This window comes from Musa acuminata, chromosome BXJ2-8, assembly GCF_036884655.1.
Source record: "Musa acuminata AAA Group cultivar baxijiao chromosome BXJ2-8, Cavendish_Baxijiao_AAA, whole genome shotgun sequence".
In the NCBI taxonomy this organism is placed as follows: Eukaryota; Viridiplantae; Streptophyta; class Magnoliopsida; order Zingiberales; family Musaceae; genus Musa; species Musa acuminata.
In genome coordinates this window covers 10,150,327-10,165,154 of record NC_088345.1, presented here as the reverse complement: position 1 = coordinate 10,165,154, position 14,828 = coordinate 10,150,327, and the positions used below count along the sequence as shown (strand labels likewise).

At 41.4% G+C, this 14,828-nt stretch overlaps 2 protein-coding genes across 5 annotated transcripts; both read left to right on the top strand.

Moving 5' to 3' along the window:
* Positions 1-1,360: 1,360 nt before the first annotated feature.
* LOC103974296 (UPF0496 protein 3-like) lies at positions 1,361-3,114 on the top strand. The gene is made up of 2 exons (XM_018821787.2): positions 1,361-1,895; positions 2,011-3,114. Exons 1-2 carry the CDS (start codon positions 1,844-1,846, stop codon positions 3,081-3,083), a joined length of 1,125 nt encoding a protein of 374 aa, XP_018677332.2. The 5' UTR covers positions 1,361-1,843; the 3' UTR covers positions 3,084-3,114.
* A 391-nt stretch (positions 3,115-3,505) lies between these two features.
* Positions 3,506-8,329, top strand: LOC135619128 (ATG8-interacting protein 1-like). 4 transcript variants are annotated; one of them, XM_065120832.1, is made up of 4 exons: positions 3,748-3,887; positions 4,003-4,035; positions 4,687-5,483; positions 8,015-8,329. In XM_065120832.1, exons 3-4 carry the CDS (start codon positions 4,692-4,694, stop codon positions 8,120-8,122), a joined length of 900 nt encoding a protein of 299 aa, XP_064976904.1. In that variant the 5' UTR covers positions 3,748-3,887; positions 4,003-4,035; positions 4,687-4,691; the 3' UTR covers positions 8,123-8,329. The 4 variants fall into 4 exon arrangements, with proteins under 4 accessions (XP_064976902.1, XP_064976901.1, XP_064976904.1 ...); XM_065120831.1 differs by having other exon boundaries at positions 4,003-4,086; XM_065120830.1 differs by lacking the exon at positions 4,003-4,035 and having other exon boundaries at positions 3,506-3,887; positions 8,018-8,329.
* The last annotated feature ends 6,499 nt before the right edge of the window (positions 8,330-14,828 follow it).

Sequence of the window (14,828 nt, the reverse complement as noted above, 5' to 3'; positions counted from 1 at the left end):
GTTATTTTTCATTTTATAGAAGAGGGAGGAAAATTAATTGGATACTGATAGACAAAATAATAACGTTGTTAATTCATCCGATCACCTAGGTAATAACATATGTGGAAGGATTCGTAATCTTCCTTAGAAGTTGACGATATGAGTCTGATCCGTCGCCCCCTACCCATCTCAGAAAAGGTCAACAACGAGGCTTATCTTTCTCTTCTCTTGTCAAAGTCATCTGCTACAAGTATGATGATGTTTCCTTCACTAACCATAGTTTCGAGAAGGCTTAGCACGCTTTACACTATAGAGCATTAATCCCTAACGATAAGCTTAGTTTCTCTCGCTCCTCTTACCAAATGACTGTTTTAAGGGATCATCCCTTGCTTATTCCTAATAAGCTTAAAACCCTAACAAACGACACCTTTATAATCATCCTTTCCTGACACCACCCACAAAGGGGTGTGTTCATGAGCCATTATCATTGATGAGCCTCGAGTGACATAAGGGGCACTCTAACTCATTATTGGCCTTACACCATCGACTGTCCAGGTATAAAAGCAAACCCCCAAACCTAAAAGGGTAGGGAGAATTAAGCTAAACTCTTCTAAACTATTTCCTACTCTTCTACTAACTTAAACACTTGAGGGGTTAGGTTGCGACATTCTCATGACACTGACCATTTGTGTAGGGTCTCGACGAAATTATGGTACACATTAGGGTAACACCATCGACTGTCCAGGTATAAAAGCCAACCCCCAAACCTAAAGGAGGCAGGGGGAATCAAGCTAAACTCTTCTAAACTCTTTTCTACTCTTATATTAACTTAATCACTTAAAGGTTTAGGTTGCGACATTCTCATAACACTGACCATTTGTGTAGGGTCTCGACGAAACTATGGTACACATTAGGGCAACACCCAATCCGTCTCGACAAAAAAGTCGCTCCTCGGGACTCAAATCAACCACCACAAAACAAGCAACACCTTGAGATCCTACCCGTTGGCTTAACTACCCGCTCAAATTATCCCGTTTGATCTCCATGGACTCGTTGGATGGACTTGCACCTTCGTTATCAAAACGGATTGTATTAACTTTACGATGATTCACATCAAGACAATGATATGCAATCATCAATGTTTATCCCATTCATTAAACGGAGAAAAAGACAACTTGTCAATTACATTATTTTATCCATCACAATATATTCTAATATTTATTATCAAGAGACCTAATAAAAGCATTTTGATTCTTTTTTTTGGTTTCTGTTTCCTCTAGCACTCCTAACATGAGAATATTTATAAGCAATAAATCAATTATAAAATCTTATACATGAATCGAGTGCCACATGTCACCTTGTTCAGTTGACACGTATCGACAATATCTATCAGCGCCGTTGGAGACGGGCGCAACGGATTCTGTTTCCACGGGTCCGACAGAAAGGAGCTCCTCGTTCTCCTCGATCCATGCATAAGTCACCACTTTGTGGCCGTTGATAACGGAATTGACGGCTGATATCGAAAACACGGCATCACCACGGGTTTCCCTCGAGTACCTCCCGCTCCATTGTCCTCCCTTCCAAACTTCCACCAACACCGTGGCCTCTCCTCCAAGTCTCATGGATTTATAAGTCCAAGCTTTCCCGAGATCCTTATCCTTAAACTTCAAGGCTGCTCGAGAAAGAGACGCTTCAAGCTTGCACCGTCAGATTGGAAGAAGGCTCCTCAACAATGTTGAGCTTATAAAAGGATCGGATCCGTTTGCATCGCTTCGTCTTCTTTAATTCTCTTTATGCAGCCACAGCCTCACGACCCATCCTTCATCGATCTTAATCAGCTGACAGACTTGGGCAGAAAGAAGAGATGCACATAAGGTTAAATCTCTTTCGAGACTGCAAACACCAAGTCCAAATAGGTAATGTTATGCATGATGAGTGCAGATTGTCTTGTTATTTCTTGTTTCCTGTGAGCAAATATGATGCGTGGATGTAACGTACGTGAAATAAGATGATCGGTGAGATATATCACAGGAAAACGTGAAGCGGTGGCACCGATCTCGTCTTCAAGCTTCAACCTGTGCGAGGAGTACACCAACGCCTTCCGCACCGAGTCATACCATGAATTCTGGGCTCAGGTTCTGGATCTCACCTTAGACCATGGTGCCGCCCTCAAGCCCAGAGGAAGTAGCGCTGCTGCCCGTCTCCCTTCTTGTCACCTCCTGGCGGAGCATCTCCTCGACCCGGACCAGCCCACCGTCACCAAAATCCTTACCCACCTCGCAAAACGTTGCCACCCTGAGACCCATGTCCTCATCTCCGACTATTACTCCGAGACCGCCGGCGCCTCGCTCCTCTGCGGCCTTCTCCTGAAGGACATCGATCGGATTCGACGTCGGTACCGCCCTCTCAAAGCCACCCTTCGTTCCCTCGTCTCCGACAGCCGGTCACGTAACGGCCTCCAGGCTATAGGCGACTTCGTCGCAGATGTCTCCAAGACCACCAACTCCTTCGATTCAGTAGCTTCATCTCGACGCAAATTCCGGGCAGTTCAAGAGGGCTCTGCAGACCTACTCAAAAGGCTCGAGTCAGGCTGCAAGAAGATGAGGGCAAAGCTTCGGTTCATCAACCGCCTCAAGCGAACCTTGGCCATATCGGCGATCGTCCTCGCGGCTTCGACGGTCATCATCGGTGCTTGTGTACCGATGCACGCTTTGGTAACCTTGATGACACTACCGCCGTTCCTGTCGTCTTCGTCTCGGTTGGCCTCGGCGAGAAGGCTGGATAGGGTGATCGCTCAGCTAGATGCAGCGGCCAAAGGGACGTACATCTTGAACCGGGACCTGGACACCATTAGCCGGCTCGTGGCACGGTTGCACGACGAGGCCGAGCACACGCTCACCCTGTTAAGGCTCTGCGAGCGGCACGGCGGCCACCGGCGGCGGTTGACGCAGGAGGTCGCGCGGCAGATAACCAAGAACCTCGCAAGCTTCCACCAACAGCTGGATGAACTGGAGGAGCACCTGTACCTCTGCTTCATGACCATCAACAGGACTAGAAGATTAGTCCTGGAAGAGCTTCTGGTGGCTGGCAGTGGCAGAGTCTAACGCGACGCCATCAAGTTGCGGTTTTCCAGTCTATATTTGTACAGTGTCAAACTCACATTTGCATGGGTAATAAATTGATTGTTGTCTCTTTTGCTTACCAAAGTTGATCCATGAGCTGCCAAATATACCTTTTACTTTCCTTAGATGATGAGTTCAGTTTGTTTATTTATTTACCAAATAAATAACATAAATTTTTATGTTGCCGAAGATAATATATATACAGTTTGCGAGGCAGAGATGCCAATTGATTCAGATGGTTTATTTGAGGAGCATTTTGCCAATTGATTCGTCTTTTTCCTCCATTCAAACATACGTAACTCGTTCCGCATTCGGTCTTTTCTGCCCCTACGCAACCTCTTTCGTGTATGTATAGTCTTCAATCTGAGCAAGCTATCGAAATTGTTTCTACACCAAAACAAACCCGGAGAAGTACTCGGATGATCCTAACCGTCAATTTTACACCCACAGGTCCTATATTTCCTCCACGTGTCGTAATTTTTCAATTGGGTCTGTTTTACGGGAGTGTGAAAAGTACTGCTCGATTTTCTCCATCGCCTGGGCTGACCTGTTACAGCCGGTTTTCGGACGGAGAGCACCGGCTGAATCGGTTCCGAAATTTCAGAATAATTAAATATATTTGGAATCGAAGAATCGAGGCTCGCGATTGCCATTCCTTCCCCAAGTCGTTTCTTCGCCCGGAGGGCTTCTTGCCGATTCCTCGGTACCAATCTCTTCCCCTCTCTTCCGTCTCGTCGTCGTCGGTCTGCTCACCACATATTCACGCCCGAAGATCTCTCCTCCGAGGTTAAAAAGCTCGTCCTTGTTCTCGATCTTGATGTATTCGTGCTTCTTTAATGTTTGAGTTTTCTGCTGATTATTTGTTGTTATCTGGATCCGACTCGTTCATTTCCTGGATCAGATGATTAGGTCCTCGATTGGTGGCATCCTTTTGGTGGGTTTCCGTCCACCAGGCAATATATTTTCTGTTTGGATGTTGGAGCATGTAAGGAATTAGGGGCCTTCTATTGATTCCTTGTAGCTGTAACTGCTACCGGAATGGCTCCTTGTATTAAGAATGAATCGAGCTTTATCCATTTCATTAATCATTAGACTACCTTGAACAAGAATAATTTGATCTCATGTGTCTTCTTTTCGCTGATCATGATAGGTTGGTTTAATTTCCAGAAACTGGATTGAGTCCTCTACTGGTTAAATCTCCTCTCCTCTGGCTCTCTCAATTTTTGTTATTCAGTTACACACATTAATTATTACGCTTGGCATCTTTTGTTTTGAGAGGAGATGATCTATTTTCTTTAATCTTTCGGTGCTTGATGCTTTAACTGAAACTTGGCATTATATTTATTATTCAATATCTACAGCATGAATTTTGCGGCTGCACGTATCAATTCATGCGATCTATTATATTGAAAATTTCTGTTTACTTTAATTTGTCATTTTAACATTAATAATAAAGGACCTGGTCCAATTTAAGCTTATTAGAAGTGTATCTTTATCTTTTCTCCTTGTTGTTTTCGGCTTGTGTGTTTATGTTCATCCGGTGACGTAACCCTCTCTGAACTAGTTAGTCTCTTTAAATTTGTAGTCGATATGACGGACAATGTAGAAGGGGTAGAGGGAACTTCTTCTCGTGGAGCTGACTGGGAGGTCGTGTCTCTCACAGCATCTGCCTATGCTGCTGCACCTGGACCGAATGAGTTTAGCTCTACTGATAAAAGTGAAGAACAGGAGGACATAACTAAACTTGAGTCTTCTTCTGCATTATTAATGTCTGGTCATTTTGTTTTTCCACCCAGTGAGCATGAGAATCTCCCGGTAGAACCAGACTCGAGCAAAAATTATAGTGAAACGGAGGGGCATACTCCTGGAGTGGTTAGTGTTGATAATGGATTTGATAGTCTGGGTAAAGAAAGGCAGCAGAGTGAATCCAATGATGACCTGCACAGTTTTGAGTTTTATGATAAAGGGAGTCAAATATCTACACGTGACATGGTATTCGAAGAGGGCACTGGATTTCAAAAGCTAAACTTGGCTGGATTGGAGCAGGGTATGCTGGATGATTCTGAGTCTGCTGCTGTTCACTCTGAAACACATAAAAGTGACAGCGAATTTGAGGCAGAAGGATCTTTGGATGTGATTATGGATTCTCCTCGGGAGCATACAAAACTATGTGAAGATGAAGTTGATCGACCTAACCTTCCTTGCCAAGTATGGTGGAAGAGGCATGCAACATCTTTGTATTGCCATGCAAAGGAATCCAATACATTTTGGTCTGTTGTTGTTGCTGCAGCTGTCATGGGAGTTGTAATCATGGGGCGGCGATGGCAGCGTGACAAATGGCAGCTTCATCAAATCAAATGGAGGTTTAGCATCCGTGGTGAGGTATGCTTGCGTCCTTTCTAAAAATTGATTTAGGTTATTTTAAGAAGCATTGAAATTTTTTATAAATTTGCATTTCTGTTGTCCCAGATCTCTTTCTTAATTCTGTTCTTTACAGCTGGTTATTAATTACAACAGTAGATTAATCTATAATGATGATCTCTTCTTGAATTCTTTTGATGTGCATGCATACTCATAACAAGAAGCAAGTACAGTTGAGTTATACAAGGTTTTAGCATGTACTCTCCTGGAATTGGATGACAGATATGTATAGAAGTAAAATTTCAAATCCCCATGATTAATGCATTCTGCCCATATGTTATGGTCAATCTCTTTCATAACGATTGCTCTACTGTCTATAGTTGATTTCCCGTCAGCTGTACGGAATGGTGTTTAACTCAATTCCATTATGGGAAAAATCTATTGGGCTAGGTTACAAATTATTTGTTAATTTCTAAACAACCATAGCTAGCGATTTGTGATTCTCTTCCCACTGGAGAGAGAATCCCACGAAGATCAGAATGCAGAGAACAGGAATGTCAAAATTAAAGTAATACCAGCTTTCCTTAAGTATGAAATTGCATATATTATTAAAATTTGATAACTGAATCAATGTAAACGGTCCCTATGTTTTTTGAGGTCACCTAATAATGTCTTTAAGCTTATAGATATCATAAGTTGAACTGTAAAGTCAGGTTCAGTGGTTAATTTTGAGATTATTGCTATCTTGATGATGTTCATGACTTCATTCAACCTTTTTAAACTCCTCTTCTCACCTCTCCGATTTAGACCTTGACAAGACTTTTATTTGTCAAGGCCTTCTTCGAAATCCTTGTTCTCACTAATTAGATGTGTTTTCTGTATGAACAATGTTTTGTTCTTACGACTCTTTGGATATCTCATCTAGTTTCAGATTTTTTCTTTGTGGCTATCTCTCAATTTGTTCCCCCATTTGTCTTGTAGACTAAATGAACATCTTATCCTGTTATGATGAGTTCTTATGATTGCACTATTCTGATTGGCACGTAGTTTTCTCTTTCATCTTTGAAGTTTTGATCAGTAGCCACAAGATTTATCTAAAGATATCACGTAAAACTCAGAAAGTATATGAGATATTTCATGGATACATATTTTGTTAAGATGGAACACACCTTAATGATTTTAACATGGCTTGCTATGAAGTCAAATAAGGTGAAATATGGTCATCTGTTAGATGATTGAATTCTGGATACATAATTTGTACATTTCTGTGTTGAGATCTCTAGCATTTATTTTCATTGCATTCATATGACCCTTGGCAGATGGAACAAGTATGCAATTATTCTTGCCATTCATATGATCTCTAGCATTTACACTGATTTTGTGCGAACAAGAAAAGATCCAAGTTATTGTCTGGTAGCTTGTTAGATCAAAAATCCTTGTTGTTTAATGTACTATGTCCTGAAACCGGATGAAAATGGGTGCATGTTTGTTCTTATATGTGTTGAGAATATAGCAAAGAAGATATTTAAAAAGCTTATGCTTAGAATAGTTTGATGTTAACCTGAGATTATATTCCTCATAAGATTAGTACCTAAACATGAATCTCAGGTTTCTCTTGTCCCTTATCAATTAACCTTATGAACTGAAGGGTTAGGTGTGACACTCCAGTTTAATCCACAAAAGAAGTGGCAAAGGTTTAATGGACTTGCAAGGATTTGATAGATGTACTACTGTTTATGTGGACTTAAGCATTTTAGACCCATGGTTTATGCTCAAAAAAGTTGATGGGTTAGTTATCCTATCAAGTAGCATCATGACAATTGGTATGAAAGCCAATCTAGTATTAGGCATAGGAGAGAGGCTTGAGAAAGAAAGGATTACTTATGGATGAGACCAAAGGACATGTCACGGCATGGAGTCATCGGGCTGGGCTTCACGCGTACCATGCTAAGATTTGATCTAGACTATGTTGGCGCTTGATGAAGACGCCAAGCAAGTGATGAAGATTGTGGTACCCTAATTTAGTCCCACAACGGAATTGGACAAATACCTAGATTGACTTTTAGGTTTGAGGAGTGTATTACTATTAACTTGACTAAGGATTTTTGATCCGTGGTTCAGGTTCAAATGAAATTAATGGACTAAATCTCTTACTAGATTGGGTCGTGACACTAGCGTCTTTCTCAAAGATTTTTGGAAGATTTTTTTGATCTACAGCAGTTGGCAATTCTTTATGTTGGTCTTGTGCAACTCTTTTGGAGCTGTAAGATCTCCAAAGTAATTAGCATAAATTGACTGCCTTAACTTAATAGTTAAGTTACAAGCAATATTGGATATTTATATTGTGTGGCTTGAACATTCAAGGTTTAGTCTGGCCCTACAAAGCTACTTTTTCCAACGGGGTTTTGCTGCTTCCTGATAAGTGACGATGATACATTGCACTTATTTTAGTCAGCAAGTGCATATTAATTTTTAATTCACAACCGCTCTTTTGATTGTTAGTAAGTTCTTTTAATCTTCTCATATTAACAACTCATAATTGCTTTTGTCAGAAGATGATCAGCATGTTTGGGCCTACTGGCCGATTTAAAAATGTTCTGGTTGGTGGCCACCAGCATAGTCCATTGGTGGGTGGAGTTGGTGCTTCGGCCAGCTTTTAGACTTGATGATGACGAAAAACTTCCAAATTGGTGTATCACGTATATTGAATGTATTACTGGAGAATTTGGTGACTTCACCTGTTATGCCTACAAGACTTCCAAATTAGTAATTTCCTTATTCTGGTTAATCCTTTTGTTTGATGGGTTTGTTTAGTATGCTGTATTTTACAGTATCTGAGGTTCTAAAAGAGCTCATATTTCATTGAACCCATGTGGATGATCACCTTGTTGTTCATAAGGGCCATTTTATTTATGCTGGCTAGTCTAGTTGTTTCCAAATTAGGTTAATTTGCAAAATCATTTTCTGCTTAAATCCTATTGATACACAACTGAGAGCAATTCTTGTTAGACTAGATATGTAAAACGTTTGTCATGCATGAGTTAGCTCATTCTTTCATGAGTTAATTTGGCATCTCCATCTTATTGTTCCTTCCATTATCATTATTACAGGCTTTTATAAGTCTTTCTCGGTAGAAATCATCTCAAGGCTGTAGGTAGAACTGCCAATGGCAACCTGATTGTGTGATCTAAGCTTCTGGTGAATACAATCTCCCCAAATCCGACAGAATCTGATGGCCGGGTAACCTTAAACCTGATCTCCAAATCTAGCATCGCCGCAGGAGAGATATCAAACCATTTGCGAGTATGGGATCCAATATGCTGGCTGAGCTCCAGCCCATATCTGCTCTCCCGGCGCGACGATGTCGGGCTTCAGGCCGTCCGCCGGAGTCATCTGGCCGTCGAAGACGTCGGGCCCTGTCGTTGAGAACCTGGACACGGTCAGCGCAGGATCGGCGAAGATAGCGAGTCGGCCTTCTGTAGTCGCTGCGGTTCCTCTGTAAGCTATGGCTGCACCTCTCGGGTCCCTGTACGTGTGCTGCTCGTAGTGCTTCGTGAGGATCTGCGAGTGGAACCAAGCTTGGAACACGTCATAGAATATTTTCATCAAGTGGAGTTCCTGATGGATGATGAGGCTTACCGACCTGCGCATCAGCTGCTCGAGGAATCATACTGCCAGGAGGAAGGGGTGGATGAAATCAGCATAGTATTGGGCTGATGGCCCATATTCAGCCCATGTGGGCTTTATCAGTCCACAGCCCACCTCCTTCTTAACCTAACCCTAATTAATATTAGGGAGGTATGGTGACCGCGTTTTAGATGCAGATTAAAGCTATAAAAGGGCAGCAACGAGGCAGATCTTGGTAGCCACGATATTCCAAAGAGAAGAAGGAGAACCCATTCTTAATCTAACCCTAATTAATATTAGGGAGGTATGGTGGCCGCGTTTTAGATGCAGATTAAAGCTATAAAAGGGCAGCAACGAGTCAGATCTTGGTAGCCACGATATTCCAAAGAGAAGAAGGAGAACAAGGCAGAAAAGGAAGAGAAAGAAAGGGAAGAAGACAAGAACAACGCAGAGAAACTGTTCTCAATCATCTAGCAGTGTTCTCATCTCAGGTTAGATCAAATCTATAGTAGGCTCTTGCTGTGATGGGAGGTTTTAGATATTGTGGGCAGTGACGTGATCCTTGTATCCAAGTTATTCTCTTGTGGTTGTTGCTAGGGTTTTGGGCAAGAGATTGAGATTTGTACATTCATTATTCTCATAGTGGATTATCTCTAGTTTGCCCCGTGGTTTTTACCCTTCACATTGAAGGGGTTTTCCACGTATATCTTGATGTTCTGTTTGATTGTGTTTCCATTTTATTCCGCTGCGTATTTTGGTCTTCTAGTATTTGTTCCTATACAAAGATTATTCCTGTTTATATCCCCATCAACTGATATCAGAGCGGGGTTTTGGTGATTTAATTTTTGTATTTGAACATGGAGGCCAGTAATATTTCTCGCATGATTAGTTTGAATGGAAATAATTGGATGATATGGAAACCAAGAATGGAAGATCTCTTGTATTGCAAAGATTTGTATGGACCTTTGCAGGGGGATAGTGCAAAAGCTACAACTATGACAGATGATGAGTGGAAGAGGTTAGATCGAAAAACAATTGGGTTTATTAGACAGTGGCTTGATGATAGTGTCTTTCACCATGTTTCTACTGAAATTTCTGCATATTCTCTTTGAAAAAAATTGGAAAGTCTCTATGAAAGAAAAACAGCTGGCAACAAAGCTTTTTTTATCAGAAAACTTGTGAACATAAAATATAGAGAGGGTGCTTCTATTGCTGAGCATTTGAATGAAATGCAGAGTATTACTAACCAGTTATCCTCTATGAAAATGTCTCTTGATGATGAGTTGCAGGCATTGTTACTTCTCAGTTCATTATCAGAAAGTTGGGAGACACTGGTGGTTTCCCTTAGTAATTCTGCACCATATGGTATTGTCATTATGAGTCAAGTAACAAGCAGTTTGTTGAATGAGGAGTTGAGAAGAAAGAGTTCAGCAACATCTCAGAATGATTCACAGGCACTTATCTCAGAGAATAGAGGAAGGTCAAAGTCTAGAAGCAGTTCACGTATGGGTAGGAGCAAGTCAAGATCAAGAAAAGATATTGTTTGCTATAACTATGGTGAGAAAGGACATTACAAGAACCAATATAAGCAACCTAAGAAGAACAAGAAAAAGGGAAAAGAAGTGGAGTCTACAGAGTCAAAGAATAATACTACAGCTACAGTGCAGGGTGGTGATTATTTGATTTTGTCTCCTTCTGATGATATTTTTTCTTGTGTGTGTCAGGATCTTGAGTGGGTGGTTGACACAGGTGCTTCTTATCATGCTACACCTCGGAGAGAGTTTTTTGCTACATACAGGTCTGGAAACTTTGGTGTTGTCAAGATGGGCAACTATGGCACAGCAGACATCATTGGCATAGGTGATATCCATTTAAAGACCAACCTTGGCTGCAAGTTGGTACTTAAGGATGTGAGGCATGTGGTTGACTTGAGGCTGAATTTAATTTCAGTTGGAAGACTAGATGATGAAGAGTATGAAAGCAGATTTCACATAGGACAATGGAAGCTCTGTAAGGGTTCTCTTGTTATAGCTAGTGGAAAGAAATGTCATACTTTGTACAGGTTGCAGGCTAAAGCTTATGGTGAGCAGTTAAATGCTACAGAGAAAGACTTCAGTATGCAATTGTGGCATAGGCGATTGGGACACATGAGCGAGAAGGGGCTGCAAGCTCTTTCCAAGAGAGAGGTATTGCCAGATCTCAGAGGTATACATCTGAACCCTTGTATTGATTGTTTGGTTGGTAAACAACATAGAGTTTCATTTGCTAGTGCTGCTTTGTCTAGAAAAATGCATGCCTTAGACCGTGTTTATACAGATGTATGTGGTCCTTTGAGGACAAAAACTCTTGGTGGATCTGTTGATGTTCTTGGTATAAGTGGTGCACTTTATTTTGTCACTTTTGTAGATGATTTTTCCAGGAAAGTTTGGGCTTATGCTTTGAAGACCAAAGATCAGGCTATTAATGTCTTCAAAGAGTTTCATGCCAGGGTTGAAAGGGAGACAGAAAGGAAATTGAAATGCATAAGATCAGATAATGGTGGTGAGTATACGGGATTGTTTAATGACTATTGCAAGTCACATGGGATCCAACATGAGATGACAGTTCCTGGTACACCTCAGCATAATGCAATTGCAGAGAGGATGAACCGCACCATCATGGAAAAGATCAGATGTATGCTTTCACAGGCCAAGCTACCCAAAAGGTTTTGGGATGGGGCTTTGAGGACTGCAGTTGATGTGATCAACTTATCACCATGTACAGCCCTAGATGGTGATGTTGCAGAGCATGTATGGTCAGGGAAAGATGTTTCCTATAGGCATTTGAGAGTGTTTGGTTGTCGCGCATTTGCACATATTCTAGACAATGAGAGGTCCAAGCTGGATGGTAAGTCTAAAGAATGTATTTTTCTTGGTTACTCACATGATCAGTTTGGTTATAGGCTTTGGGATCCAGAAAAGCAGAAGGTGTTCAGGAGCAGAGATGTGGTCTTCTTTGAGGATCAAACCTTTGAGGATTTGAAGAAGAAGGCACCAGCCAAGACTTCTGCAGAAGGATTAGCAGATTGTGACCCAGTTATTTCTCCAGTATATCAGGGTGATGGGGGAGATGTGCAGGAAAATAGTTTAGAGCCTGATGTTGATTTACCTGCAGGACATGTTGAGCAAGAAGAAGTAGGAGAGCAAGTTCCCACAGAACCTCAGTTGAGAAGATCTTCTAGACAACGTCAACCTTCCAAAAGATACTCTACAGATGAGTATGTGATGCTTACTGATGCAGGTGAACCAGAGAGTTACCAGGAAGCAGTTGAGAGTGAGCAGAAAGAGAAGTGGTTAGTTGCTATGCAGGAAGAGATGGATGCTCTTCAGAAGAACCACACTTATGATTTGGTGCTGCTACCAAATGGAATGAAGGCCTTGAAAAACAAGTGGGTTTTTAGGTTGAAGACTCAAGAATATCGTTCTCAACCAAAGTACAAAGCTAGATTGGTTGTGAAAGGCTTTGGTCAAAAGAAAGGTATTGACTTTGAAGAGATATTTTCTCCTGTTGTTAAAATGTCTTCTATTCGTGTTGCTCTTGGTATTGCTGCTAGCCAGGACTTGGAGGTTGAGCAGTTATATGTGAAGACAGCTTTCCTTCATGGTGATTTGGAGGAGGAAATTTATATGGAGCAACCAGAAGGCTTCAAAGTCAAAGGTAAAGATAATTTTGTCTACAAGTTGAAGAAGAGCTTGTATGGGCTAAAGCAAGCTCCAAGACAGTGGTACAGAAAGTTTGATTCATTTATGACAGAAAATGGATACAAAAGAACGGCTTCAGATCATTGTGTGTACATCAAATGGTTTGGTGAGGATTTTATTATTCTCTTACTTTATGTTGATGACATGCTTATTCTTGGGAAAGATATGTCTAAAATTAACAGGTTGAAGAAGGAACTGAATGAGTCTTTTGCAATGAAGGACATGGGGCCAGCAAAGCAAATACTAGGCATGATAGGAAAAACAAGAAGATTTGGTTGTCACAGGAGAAATACATCGAGAAGGTATTGGAAAGATTTAGTATGAGCAATGCTAAGCCAGTTGGTTCTCCTCTTGCAGGTCACTTCAAGTTGTGCTCAAAACAGAGTCCGTCAAGTGATGAGGAGAAGGAGAAAATGCAAAAGGTTCCTTATGCTTCAGCAGTTGGAAGTTTAATGTATGCAATGGTATGTACGAGGCCAGACATCGCATATGCAGTGGGTGTTACTAGCAGATTTCTTGCAAATCCAGGCAAAGAGCACTGGGTAGTAGTGAAGTGGATTTTTAGATATCTCAAAGGGAGCTCTAAGGTTTGTTTAAGCTTTGGAGGTGGACCACCTGTGTTAACAAGTTACACAAATGCAGATATGGCAAGAGATTTAGATACGAGGAAGTCTACTTCAGGTTATGTATTTACTTTTGTAGGGGGAGCTGTGTCATGGCAATCCAGGTTACAAAGGTGTATTGCTCTCTCTACCACAGAAGCATAATATATTGCTGCTACAGAGGTATGCAAAGAAATGTTATGGATGAAAGAATTCTTACAAGAATTGGGGCTGAAACAGAAAAATTATGTGGTGCATTGTGACAGCCAAAGTGCCATCCATTTGTGTAAGAACCCAATGTTTCATTCCAAGTCAAAGCATATAGATGTCAGATACCACTGGATTCGAAATGTATTTGAAGAGAAGCAGTTGTAGCTTCAGAAAATTCATACAGATGACAACGGAGCAGACATGTTGACGAAGACCTTACCAAAAGAAAGACAGGAGATATGCTGACAGTTGGTCGGCATGGCTTCACATTGAGGAGTCATGGGACAGCCTCCCTTATGGGCTAAAGGGGGAGGTTGTTGGGCTGATGACCCATATTCAGCCCATGTGGGCTTTATCAGCCCACACCCCCTCTTAACCTAACCCTAATTAATATTAGGGAGGTGTGGTGGCTGCGTTTTAGATGCAGATTAAAGCTATAAAAGGGCAGCAACGAGGCAGATCTTGGTAGCAACGAGATTCCAAAGAGAAGAAGGAGAACAAGGCAGAAAAGGAAGAGAAAGAAAGGGAAGAAGACAAGGACAACGCAGAGAGACTGTTCTCAATCATCTAGTAGTGTTCTCATCTCAGGTTAGATCAAATCTACAGTAGGCTCTTGCTGTGATTACTTGGGAGGTTTTAGATATTGTGGGCAGTGACGTGATCCTTGTATCCCAGTTATTCTCTTGTGGTTGTTGCTAGGGTTTTGGGCAAGAGATTGAGATTTGTACATTCATTATTCTCATAGTGGATTATCTCTAGTTTGCCTCGTGGTTTTTACCCTTCACATTGAAGGGGTTTTCCACGTATATCTTAGTGTTCTGTTTGATTGTGTTTCCATTTTATTCCGCTGCGTATTTTGGTCTTCTAGTATTTGTTCCTATACAAAGGTTATTCCTGTTTATATCCCCATCACATAGGAAGGGTTGGCTACTAGGATGAAACCCATGAAATCGAGAGCTTGTGCAATGTCGAGGATTAGCAGTGACGGTCGACATTCCATTGAGGAAGCCTTGTGATAACGAATAGACGACGATATTGTCGATCACCGATTCGGGCTGCAGAGCATCTACAGGTTGACATTCTTCAGCGTAGTGCGTGAACAATGCGGTGCTACTGTTCTTTTGATAGAAGATATGTTTTTGTTGGAAGTTTATTGATATGTTATTTCTATTTATATAGGTTAAGAG

Coding starts and splice junctions, on each gene's coding strand:
- LOC103974296 (XM_018821787.2), top strand. CDS start 1,844: ATGCACATAAGGTTAAATCTCTTTCGAGACTGCAAACACCAAGTCCAA. Junction 1,896..2,010: donor CAAACACCAAGTCCAAATAG/GTAATGTTATGC, acceptor GATATATCACAG/GAAAACGTGAAGCGGTGGCA.
- LOC135619128 (XM_065120829.1), top strand. CDS start 3,521: ATGATCCTAACCGTCAATTTTACACCCACAGGTCCTATATTTCCTCCA. Junction 3,888..4,686: donor CCGAAGATCTCTCCTCCGAG/GTTAAAAAGCTC, acceptor TTAAATTTGTAG/TCGATATGACGGACAATGTA. Junction 5,484..8,014: donor GGTTTAGCATCCGTGGTGAG/GTATGCTTGCGT, acceptor TGCTTTTGTCAG/AAGATGATCAGCATGTTTGG.